At 34.3% G+C, this 13,150-nt stretch overlaps 1 protein-coding gene across 4 annotated transcripts in view; it reads right to left on the minus strand.

Moving 5' to 3' along the window:
- UBE2K (ubiquitin conjugating enzyme E2 K) overlaps positions 1 to 13,150 on the minus strand; it is an 80,441-nt gene that overhangs the window by 46,016 nt on the left and 21,275 nt on the right. For 3 of the 4 annotated variants that reach the window (XM_044680407.1, XM_044680406.1, XM_044680409.1), the window contains exons 2-3: positions 5,597 to 5,690; positions 502 to 560 (exon numbers count right to left, since the gene is read on the minus strand). The exons of the other annotated variant lie outside the window; for it this stretch is intronic. In XM_044680407.1, the coding sequence (XP_044536342.1) occupies positions 502 to 560; positions 5,597 to 5,690 (153 nt within the window). The remainder of the gene's footprint in view (positions 1 to 501; positions 561 to 5,596; positions 5,691 to 13,150) is intronic. 4 annotated transcript variants of the gene reach the window in all.

Below are 13,150 nucleotides of genomic sequence, written 5' to 3' on the forward strand. Positions count from 1 at the left end.
GTGATAGCATCAGACAAGTGGTTTAGGATGATTAATTTGGTAGTGAATACAGAGAATGAAACTGGAGAGGGAAAGAACAAGAAGCAGGAAATAGTGCAATTGTAGAGCTGAGAAGTAAAAGCTTCAATTAAATTGGTAGCATCAAGAGGAAAGAAGCCGCTCACATCAAAACCATATATCCATAGTTCAAACATCACCTACCCATCTATATCAAGTGATGATCTTTGAGGGTAATTAGAACCCCTCAGTTCTTGTGAGTATATTGTCAATTCCATGTCAAGGATCTGAGTCATACTAAATAGCACTTTCTGTTGCCTTCCAGAAAGTAGAAAGTTTTTAATCCTCCTTCCAACAGCTTCTAAAATCCTCTACACATTCACAATTTGTATGTAGTAAATAGCTTTGGAACTGGAACATAACTGCTGAAATATATGTTGACTTAATGGGCCAAGAAATGTGAAATATCATAAAAGGTCATGCACAAAAATATGTTTACAATACCTTAGGGGGATTAAATGGATATGTTTCTGGTATTTTTATCTCTAGTTGGTATCTTCCTCCTAAAAAAAATTAAGAAGTTAGGAATATTAAACCAAATAAATTTCTATAAATCTTTAAAATCATGTTTACATTTGATCATGTCAGTTTGAGTAAGACAAACCTGAAAGGTCAAGAAGCCATGCTTTAAAAAAAAAAAAGTGACTTATTTTGATTAAAATTTATAGCAGACATGAACCAAATCATCCAATATAGAAGGCATACATGAAGAGAACTATTAAGTTATGGTAATCAAAACCAAGATAACATAGACAAACTAAATCAATACAGCATTCACCACCCCATAGCTCCAAGAATAGCCAACTTTTTTTCAATTAACTTTTCTACTACAGCTGCCATTAGGAAAGTGATCGGTCTAAATATATCCTCTTTTGTTCTCCTGCTTCATTTTTTAACCTTTCGTTTTTGTTTTTAGAATCAATAATATGTATTGATTCTAAGACATAAGAGCAGTAAAAGTCAGGCAACAGGGGGGTTAAATGACTTGCACAGGGTCATATAGCTAGGAAGTGTCTGATGCCACATTTGAACCCAGGACCTCCCATATCCAGGCCTATCTTTCAATCCACTGAACCACTTAACTAACCATTCCTGCATCCTTTTTGGTAAATATACTACAGATAAAAATAGAAAAACAACTCAAAGGCAAAAGAAGAAAACCAATGCATATAGATTAGCCACAAAAGGCTTGCATTATTAGCTTCTAAATAGTGGCTAACACTCAAATTGAACATTTTCACTTGAATTTAACTGTCAATGATTTTAGTTAAAATCTGTAGTATGCAAAATAAAATTAAGTGAAATGACAGATCAGCATAAAAAGGAAAGCTCTCCAAAAGTGTTCTCATTAGTACCCTACAAATGTAAGACACCCACCTCTCCAATGACTTCTTTGCTCCAAGAACAATGTACTCATATGAGATGGACAAACCATACACTGATTCTATAGTGGAATTACTATACTAATTCAAATACTGGACTAGAGGACTTCCTCTAAGGATCTCCTCAACAATTCTAGGATGCTATTATCAATTACTATTCACAAACCAAGACTCAGAAAAATAGAAAACTATGTATTAACGTGAATATTCATTCCCCAAAACCACAGAAAGAGTTATAAGAAAAATCCAGGGGACTGATCTGAATCAAGTACAATCTTTCCTGCTCTATTATTTTGGGTAACTGAGTAAGACAATAGGAAAGGAAAGTTACTTTTCTTCCTAACTTTTTCTGTATTGTTTCTCCTTTTCCTGCTAATTTTTTTAAGAGGTCCCATTAGTGGCCAAGGCACTGATGAACCAGTAGAACTCACCTATGACAGTGTATACATGATAACATAAAGCAAAAAAAGGATGGTAGTCAATAAAAGAAAAAATGATTAACATAGAATTTTAAGAAATTTCACAAGTATGGAAAACATGTAAATAAATAAAACTTGCAAAACTAAATCTGCCCAAAAGAAATGTTTGTTAACAGGTTGGTTCTTTGTTACTGATCCCTTTTTTTCTTTCTTATTTCAAAGATCTCATTATCACTGGATTAAAAAATTTTCAGGTACTGTTTCTCTCCATCTTTCATAAAAAGTATAACTTTTTCATATAATAGAATACTTAACACAAGCCATATTGTACTTTTGAGGGCTTAAAATGTCATTTATAATATACTAAACATATGACCAGCATATCTAGTATAACTGTCTTAAAATGTCAAATTTAGAACAAAGCTATAGCTATAATTATGGAGATATTTTTAAAGTAAGAAAATTAGAAGATTATCACATCAGGGAAATACAAGAAAATCTACTATTATATGTATTGTTCATACTTTTTTAAAACTCTTATCTTCTGTCTCAATTCTAAGACAGAAGAGTAGGAAGGGCTAGACTGTCAAGGTTAAGTGACTTGTCCCAAATCATACAGCTAAAAGTGTCTGAGGCCAGATTTGATCCCAGGTCTGTCCAACTCCAAGCCTAACACTCTATCCACTGAACTACCTAGCTATCAGTTCATACTACACTTAATAACAGATATGTAAAGATATAAAGTTCGTGGTTTTCCATTGAAATTATACATGCTTGACACCTCAACCCCAAACAAAGTCAAGAAAATGACTTTGAAGAACCAAGAGACTTCTGAAAAAGTTATTATTTTGAAGAAGCAAAAATACTATCCACACATTTAAAATCACAGCAATGGGTTAAGCTAGGTGGCTCAGTGGATTGAGCCAGGCCTAGAAGATGGGAGGTCTTGGTTTCAAATCTGGTCTCAGACACTTCCTAGTTGCGATGCTAGGCAAGTCACTTAACCCCCCATTGCCTAGCCCTTACCACTCTTCTACCTTGGAGCCAAAACACAGTATTGACTCCAAGACAGCAGGTAAGGGTTTAAAAATATTTTTAAATGAAATCATAATAATGCAGCCTTTACAAAATCAAAATGGAAAAGAAATAGTTCTGGATCACAAGATTATACAACTCAAAAGATATTTAGGAAATTAGTAGCAATTTATATTCAGTAGCTTTGTTTTTTATAATAGTCATAAATAACAGACACTTGCCATGCTATCCTAGTTACTACTGAGATGGTTACCCAGTTTGCAATCTTGCCTAACAAATCCCATAAATAGCTACCAAAATCAGCCTTTCAAAAAGAATACCCTAGCAGCATTTTAAGAGTCTTAGTGGACAGAAAGCCAAACCTGAGGCTATGGGGTCCTGTTTTCAACTCTAACTTCATATACTTCATAGCTTTATGACCCTTAGCAAGTCACTTACTCAAAATGCCTGGACCTTACAAATCATCTGCCTTGGAACTGATATTTAGTGTCAATTCTAAGACAGAAAGTAAATATTTTTTTAATTAACCATCTCATTTGAAGCAGTAAGATAAATCATTACTCTACTGCCTCTTTTTTTCCTCTCTCTTTGCAGCTCAGTTTTTCAAAAATGTTTATTTCCAAACTCTAGAATAAGAAAAAGTAAAGTATATTTATAATTTGATAATCTTAGAACTAAAATTTTATCCAAATAAAAAAATTTTTAAAGGCTATCAAGATAATGCACATAATATCTTGTAAATGAAATTAGGACCTGTCCTACTACAGTATCAATGAAGTAGAAAGGACATATTTAATTGTATGCTTTTGAACAAATATATTTCTAATTTATATATAAATTTAAATACAAAGCAACTACATTTTATATATATATATATACACATATGTATTACAGATTGCTAGTAAAATTTTGCCTAGTAAAAAGATTATCATATACCAAACAGCTTATTCCCCATGATGATACATGGTACAAAGAATATATCATGAATTCTGCAATAGATACTTTGATATTTATAAGTTAAAATTGGTAACAGTTAATAAGGAAAACTTAAGAAACCTCCAAAAAAATTTCTAAGTATTATTTTAATAAGTTTTTTCTGAAAGAATTTTTAGCAATTATGTCACACTCCACAAAATATAATTACTATCATCCTCATAACCAGCATGAATATAGGCACATATTCCAATCTATATTCCAATATAGTTCAATCTAATAAATATTTATCGAGCAATTGACAATTAAGGCATTGTTATAGCAATCTAAGTGGGATATGATAAATAAAAATCCAAAACCATAATTTTTTAAATTAAATGCATTGGCTTTTTAAATGTTTTTGTATGCTACTACAGTCATTCCTCTGTAAATGCACTGTAGAACTGACCTTGTGCTCCTAAAGACTAATTCTCAACAGTGTATCTGCAAAGTACACAACAGAGCCTAAACTGAGGACACACTGGAATAATGGCAGTATTGTAGAGTGGAAAAAGCATTAGATTTGCAGTCAGAAGACTTGGGTTCAAATTTTGGCTTCATCTGGTGAATATATGCATGACCTTGGATAAGTCATAATCTCTTGGACCTATCTCCTCACCTATAAAATTTGGGGATTAGTATAGATGATTATTTAAGTCTCTTCTAGCTCCAGATCTTGTTAAAAAAAAGTTTTTTTCAAACCCTTACCTTCCATCTTAGAATCAATACTGGGTATTGGTTCTAAGGCAGAAGAGACTAGGCAATGGGGGTTAAGTGACTTGCCCAGGGTCACACAGCTGGGAAGCGTCTGAGGTCAAATTTGAACCCAGGACCTCCCATCTCTAGGCCTGGCTTTCAATCCACTGAGCCACACAGCTGCCCCCCAGATCTTGTAATTTTGCAAGCAGCCTGGTTATGACATATCTCCAACTGAATGCCCACATGAAGACTGTTTTAGCCACAGCACCTCATCAAACTAATTTTTACAATATAAATGGGTTATGATCTGTGTGGGAAGGAGTACCCAAATCAATGCAATCATAAATCTTTTGAAGTTCTCAAGTATATTTGTCAATTAAATTTGAATGTGGATGTCTAATGTCCCAGAAATAAGTCTTCACATTTTATCATAAATATCAGGATCCCCATTCAACACTTCAAGATAAAAATAAACAGCCAAATTAATCATGTGGACCAATTGAATTACAAGGATCTATGTCTCTCTTTACACTTTTCATTCATAATTTCTCTGCAACAATGAAAAATATTTCATTTTCACCAGACTTCCTTTCAATATTACAAAATGTATGCATAAAAATAAGACTGCTGAACGTGAAGACTTAAATAAAATAATGCAAATTAAAAAATTTAAGTAAAACACATCTCAGATATCAAAGTAGATAATAATGTCAATATTTTATGACAGGGATATAGTATATATCTTCTACAATTATATGGAAAATATAACCATGCGTTGCCAAATCTTGCTTATATAAACAAAATATGAACTGTTAAATCTTATTTACTTAAATAAAAAGTATATCTAGGTTTAAAGAAGAAAAAGCCTAAATCAAATAACATTTAAATTAAAATATTAAATAACATATAAAACAATTAAATGACTATCATAAACAAACTCTAACTTTGAAAAAATTTTCAAATTGTGAACTATTGAATTATCAAGAAAATCCCTACTTTACAAGATACTCTACACAAAAATATATTACTTGCCTTCATATGGTGTGTCTGGCGGTCCCGCTATTTCTCCTCTTAATTCTGTAAAGTTTTCATCTACAAGATCTACTTTAATTTGATTTTTGCTCGTCTTAAAAATAAACAGAAAAAAAATTAGTTAAGTAAGCAACAAATAAACATCTGTTTTTAAAATGCCACAGCTCTTATTTTCTACAATTGTTTAAAAAACATTTTACAAATTCAAATTCTCAATGAAGTTTTAAAACTCTTTTCAAAAGCATAAATTTTATGCAAGTAAGAAGATATTTAATTTCCTAGCATGTTTAAGCAATAGATTGTCAGTGAGTGCTAAAAGTGCTCAGCCCACTAACACTGGGAAGGTGAGAGTAGGTCCCACTGCTGAAATGTAACTAAGACAGTACATTCCTTTCTAGAGGTGAAGGGGGATGGGAAATGGGTAGCAGGAGTTAGTCTAACTTAGGAGGGGGGAAAAAAAGAATAGAATGAATGGTTGATAGAGGAGGAGCTTCCCCCCTTCACCCTAGTTCTTGCTGGATTTACATGAAAGGATACTTAGTCCTATAAAAAGGTCATATTATTTTTAAAAAAATAATAAGAGGAAAATGAGTGAAACTATCTTTCTCAGCTTGGGCTAGGGGGAAGAATTTCTAACCAAACAAGGTGATCACAAATGAAAATTTCAATTTTATGAAACTGAAAACTAACAACACAAACAAAATCAATCAGCTAAAAGAAAAATTGTGGTCTAGGGAAAAATCTTTGCATCAACTATCTATAATATAAAGATCTTATAACCAAGATATACAGGAAATTAACACAAATCTAAGACAAGAAGCACAATGGATAAGGGAATAAAAAAAACCCAAAAACAAAGATTTTCAAAAGAAGAAAGGCAAATTATTAAAAACCATATGAAAGACTACTACTCCCAATGCACTAAGAAAATATATACATAAAAAACTATTCTGAGATTTCAGCTGACACTTGATGGCATATTACCCAAGGAAAGTCACTTAACCTCTATCAGACTCAGTTTTCTCATATATAAAATGAGAGGCTAGGACTAGACCTTCTATGGTCTAGTCCTTCAAATCTATAATCTTTCTAATCTGGTACTCTCAAGCCTTCCTCCCCTCACTACCTTTCTCCTTCCAAAAACTTCAATTGGCATATACTATCTCTCCCTGAAATTACCGTATGAAATCTATCCTCATTTCTGCCAGAAGAAAAAACTTCTAGTAAAGATGGCTTTAACTCCTTTTGTTTTTGTGGCCACTTCTTACTTCTTAAATCCTTTTATTTGGCTTCCTATCTCATTCAACCAAAATATAAAATATCTCAGTGACCAGATCATATGGCCTCTTCTCACTCCTCATTTTTCTTGACCTCTGTAAAACACTTGACACAAACGACCATTCTCTTTTCTCCTGGATACACTCTCCACTATGACAATATTCTCTCATTTCACCTCCTACAAGCTGGGAGGATCCTTTTCATTATTCTTTGCTCTATTATCATCTGTATCCTGCTCCCTTAGAGAGCACACTGCTCTCTACACCCTTTCTTGTTGATCTCCTAAAATATTTAGTTAGCATTTATATAAGGCATTAAATTGGCAAAGCCCTTTACAAATATCTCATTTTATCCTTTAATAACCTAATTGGGAGGTAAATACTGCTATCATCTCCATTTTATATATGAGGAAACAGACGAAGACAGAGGTTAAGTGACTTATCCAGGGTCATACAGCTAGTTAGGTTTCTGAGGCCACATCAGAACTTAGGTCTTCCTTACTTTATGACCAGAAAACTCTATCCATCATGCCACCTTAGCTACTTTATTATGCTCCTATGCATTCATTATAGCTTTCTCCCAGGTCAATACAGTTAGCCCTAATCTAAGTTCCAGTTATACATCAAGTATTGCCCATTGGACATTTACAAACAGATGGCACCATAAGCACCATAAATTCAACATATTCAAAAAGAAAAGTCATCTTGTGACCCAAAACCTATCACTCATCCTAACTTCCCTATTTCCATATAAGAATAACATAATCCTTCTAGTCACCCAGTTTCACAACTTCAGAATGGAGCTTGACTCTTTGGTTATATCAATTCTGTTTTCATATCTCTTGCATCTTTCCTGCCCCTCAACCAAAACTTAATTACTTCTTACCTAGACTATGGCACAACCTTCTATTTTTTCTTCCTGTCTCAAGTCTTTCTGCTCTCCAATCCTCTATACCAGTGATGGTGAACCTTTTAGAGACAGAGAGCTGGGTCCCACCCCCACCGCCATGGAGTGCTGTGCCCCTCCCCTCCACTTCACCCCACTCCCTGGCCCCTCCTATCCCAGACAGGGGAGGGAGGAAGTGCTCCCACTGGACTGCTGGACAGAGGGACAGGTGAAGAAAGGTGCATGTGGAGAGCCCCAGAGCTCTGCTCCCCTCCAGCTGTGTGCCACGCTGGGAGCTATGCTTCCCTCAAACCTAGCTCCTCTCCAACCCTACCATGAGACTCACTTTCACCACAGACTCAATAGACTGCCTCATGCAGCATGCCTCCCCCAACCCCATTACCCCAGACAGAGGAGAGAGGAAGCACTCCCTGCTGGCTGCTGGACAGAGGAGCAGGTCATGTGAGAAATGTCCTCAGGCACATGGAGAGGATGAGGGGAGCAGTCTTCCCCAGTCCCTCTGACATTTTAGTAAAGAACTCTGGTGAGTGACTACAGGCATGCCCACAGAGAAGGCACTGTGTGCCCTTTTTGGCACACATTCCATAGACTCGCCATCACTGCTCTATACCCTTGCTTATTTAAACCCTCACCTTCCGTCTTGGAATCAATACTGTGTATTGGTTCCAGAGCAGAAGAGTGGTAAGGGTAGGCAATAGGGGTCAAGTGACTTGCCCAGGGTCACACAGCTGGGAAGCAGTGTCTGAGGCCAGATTTGAACCTAGGACCTTCAGTCTCTAGGCCTGGTTCTCAATACACTGAGCTACCCAGCTGCCCCATGTCTAGTGGTCTTTATCAAAGCAATTCTCTCAAGACTGGAATGTATTCCTCCTAACTTCTGCCCTTAAGAACTGCCTAATTCCATCTCCTTTAAGATCAATATTTTTCCTGTCCTCTCCCCAAATGACAAGGCCTTCCTCTTACCACCCCCCAAAAAAATTACCTTCCATTTATTTTTTCTGTATCTACAATTTCCCCTAAGCTTCTTGAGGATAAGGGGCACCTTAGCTTTTGTATTCCTATCTTCCCTGCCTAGCACACAGTACCTAGGACATAGTAGGCCTTAGTTGAGAAATAATTACAATTTAGGAATTCAACCAAACTGAAATTTACCGAAGGCTATTTCTTTCTCTTTTTTCATTTTTTTCCTAGGTGCCTTTCAAAATCATTATCACACTTAGAATTTAAGAAGAAATTTGAGAAGGAACTTTTACAGTGTTTAATAAAGGTGAATTAATACTACTGAGAATGTAAGGTCCTTGAAAGCAGAGATTCATTTCTTTGTCTTTGTGTCTTTAGCATTGAGCAGTGCCTGGCACACAATAAATAAATAATTAATGAATACTTGTTGAGATAATCCTAAAGCAGTTGGCTGCATGTTTAAGTATCAATAAATTCCCGTCTCCATTGGTTCATTTATTAGGTTACCCAATATTAATTATCTGTGTTACTGAGAAAGGAGACAAAAGATAAACTGAGGAGTGGAATCAAAGATTAAAGCTGATTATATATTAACTAATAATACCCAAGACAGAAACATTTGCATCTGTTGACCAGTGATGATCACAAAATTTGCAAGTATATTAAGGATAGTGATTTATACCTATAATAATTTTAAAAAAATCTATGAAGCTTAGAGCTGAATATTTCTAAAAATAACATAACGATAAATAGTATTACAATGATAACGATATAAGCCTTTCTATATTCCGGTTAACTTCAGGTAGTAGTTCCTAGATTTTTAGGATAGAGGTTGTAAAAGCTGGTTTGTAACTAGCTTTCTGACTTATAAGTGTTAGATGACAGTTTTTAGTGTGGGTGAGAGTGTGAAATGAGATCAAGAATCAGAATATGAGAGCCAAAGAGAATATCCCATTCCATCCCATTGACCATAAAACATGTCTGTCTGCATTGCAGAGAAATTTCACAATTTAGGAATGTTCTTTGGAGAATGACATAAAAATAGAAACCAGAGAAATAATCTAATAATCTAATAATAATCTAAATAATTATTTCTTAAGTAGCTATATATTCTACCCATTTTACTAACCACTAATTGTGCAGATACAAAAAAGTGGTTCTCATCAGATGAACAAAATACCACTATAGAAGACCACCATTAACAAAGAACTTTCTGGACAACAAAGCTATTTCCCCCCCTTCTATATGAATAGTTTTGTTAATCAGTAGTTTGCAAAACAGACAATGAGAAAGAGATTGACAGTTGATCCCTCTAACTCAGCTATTTTTTTCATCATGAAAGCAATTTTCAGCCTCATTTCAAACACCCCTATCAGCCTTCGCTACAAGAGAAAATAAACACAAGAATCCCAAACAAAGATCTAATTATTGCCAACACAAAAAGGTATTGGAGGTATGAGTGCATGAAACTTCTCACCCAAAGTCAGTGGAGAACATTTTTCATTTGTCATTTTACTTCATAGAGCTTCATTTCCAGATTCTGAAAACTTAAGAGCACAACTTGTTTTTCTTTTCATTTTCTACTTTAAACAAATATTTTTCCAATTAATAAACATTTATTTTTTTCCCTCTCCTACTTTCTTCCTAATCAAATGAACAATTAAAGAAAGACCCATTGTTAGTCAAGTGAGTAAGATTCCTCCACTAGTCATGCCTAGAAATCTCATATTCTGCATTTTAACTTCATCATTTGCCAGGAGATAGTGTTTCATCTTAGGTCTTCCAGAATCATAGTTTGTTATTGAAGCATAACTTCTGAAAATATATTATTACAAAATTCTACATCATAACAAGACACGAGTATACCCAGGAGAGTTTGTTAAAATGGAACTTTAGGAATTGTAATAGATTTTACACAGATCATCTCTTTAACTATTTCCTAACCCAAAATAGACTAGATGGCAAAATAGGCAGGATCCCTAAATTTATACCTGTTAGTCTCATTCTTTGTATTATAAAATTTTTAATACAAATTCTGCAGTATAAAATTTTCTTTATCTTAGTGATAACTAAACAGCTAACTAATTAGGGACTTAAGTAATGGGAACAGGGACCAAATATAGGCTGATGAAGCTAGAAAGAGAAAAGGAGACAAAATAAAAAACTCTATCAGATATCATGGTAGCCAGGCCATTATTCAAGAATCCCTTAACTCTCCTTCCCTCTTAGTCATCCTTCCTTCTTCTCCCTATTTCTCCTCTCTCCCCCATTAGACTGTGAGCACCTCAAAGCAGGAAACATTTGTCAACTTTCTTTACATAATTGTTAACTAACATTTTCTTAGTGTGTACATTTTTTTTCTTCTCAATAAAATGAAAATTCCTTGACAATAAGGACCTGATTCAATTTTAGTGTTTGTATCCCAATGCCTTATACAATATGCTTAATAAAAGTAAATTAATATTATTTTGAATGTAAGTTCCTTGAAAGCAGGAATTACTTCATTTTCTTTTATCTATATTTAACATTGAGTGGTGCCAATTAACAATAAATGCAAGTTGATAGAAATAATCCTAAAGTACAAGTTTGAGTATGCCATTCCCCTAATTAATAAATTCCAGTCTCCACTAACTCTCTATTACCTCTAGGAAAGGGATTCCTAACTTTTTTGTGTCTGAAAGCTCTTGCATTCTAATGAAGCCTAAAGACTCCTTGTCAGGATGTTTTTTAAATTCATAAATATAAGGGATTTTAAAAAGAAACCAATTCAGTTTATCGATTTTTCTCAATTCATGGAATCAATGTTAAGAAATTCTGCTGTGGGATAAATACAAATTCCTAAATTTGACATTTAAAGCCCTTCATAATCAGGCTCCACAATCTTTAAAGGCTTATAACATCCATTACTTTCTTTCTCACTCTCTCCAGTCCAGCCAAATTGGCCTTGAAGTTCTTCACACAAGCCAGAGTTAAAGCCTGTTCCACCCAGCATGAAGTATACTACCCTCCTCATCTTAGCATTCTTTAGCATCCTCTTAGCATCCTCATCATCTTAGCATTCTTTAAAGCCCAGTTCTAACTTGCCTTTCCTGATCTCTCCTTATAAAGTCTTTCCCTTCCCTCCTTCACTTCCAATTTCCTCCTCCACCCAAAATTAGTTTGTATTTATTTTTTAAATGTAAACATATTCTTCCAATCAACTAAAAGTGAAGAGTTCTTTCATTTTTTTCTATTTTGTCTACTGATTAGTACAGATCCTGGCATATAGGAGGTAATAATTACTGATAAAAGCATTTTCAATAAAGAGCAAAAAAGAAAAATAATTTTAAACCCATACATCTTAGAACTAATGCTAATTTTTAGTTCCAAAGTAGTATGGGTTAGGTGATGGAGGTTAAGTGACCTGCCCATATGGATTCACACAGCTAGAAGTGTTTGAATCTATCTCCAGACCTGGCTCTCCGTCCACTGAGAGACCTAGCTGTTCCCACTAAAAAAAAATTATCCTTCCAAAAGACCAAGGATATGAAAGAAAACTTGAATATCCAAAAATTAATAAAGCTGTGGCAAATAAGAATATTAATGAAATTAAAGTTGTAACTATATTTGTTCTAGTAGACAAATGTTCAATAAAATTAAGATACTGATAATACAAAAAATAAGTAAGCAAATGATAAAGGAAAATAACTTTAATTTTTATAGACCTCAGTTTCCTAATCTGGAAAATAAGAGGGTTGGACTAGACCACATCTAAGATACTTTCTAGTTCTAAAGACTGAGGTCCTCTATATTAATTTTTTAAAAGATCAGTCTACAAAACTTCAAAATTTTTTAAAATCGTTATTGTTGAGTATTGACAAAATGTACATATAATATTTATCAAAGACAATATCTTATATATTGCATGTTATATGAGCTCAAAGAGCTTAGTCTCATAAGGAATAAGACATATATGATAAACTATAAGAATAGATGAAAAGGACATAGTATAAGTATAAGTTCTATTATCTGGGGAGATTCAGGGTCATTAAAAATTGAGGTGGAGAGCTGGGTGGCTCAATGGATTGAGACACTTCCTAGCTGTGTGACCCTGAGCAAGTCACTTAACCCCCATTGCCTAGCCCTTACTGCTCTTTTGCCTTGGAACCAATACAAAGTATTGATTCTAAGATGGAAGGTAAGGGTTTAAAAAAAAAAAAAAAAGAATTGAGGTTGGGGTAAATGGTCAGGCAATAAGAAAGAAATCAGGGGAGACTTTATGAAGGAGGGAACATTTCAGTTGGTATTGGAAGGATGAGCAGACAAGCAAAGTATAAACAGAAAATAGATAACGGGTGTCCCAAAAGTCTAGAGGGCAGTTTTAAGCTGTTAGGAGCTTGTATACAGTTTAAATAATAAACAGCCTCCCTA

Source organism: Gracilinanus agilis, chromosome 6, assembly GCF_016433145.1.
Source record: "Gracilinanus agilis isolate LMUSP501 chromosome 6, AgileGrace, whole genome shotgun sequence".
In the NCBI taxonomy this organism is placed as follows: Eukaryota; Metazoa; Chordata; class Mammalia; order Didelphimorphia; family Didelphidae; genus Gracilinanus; species Gracilinanus agilis.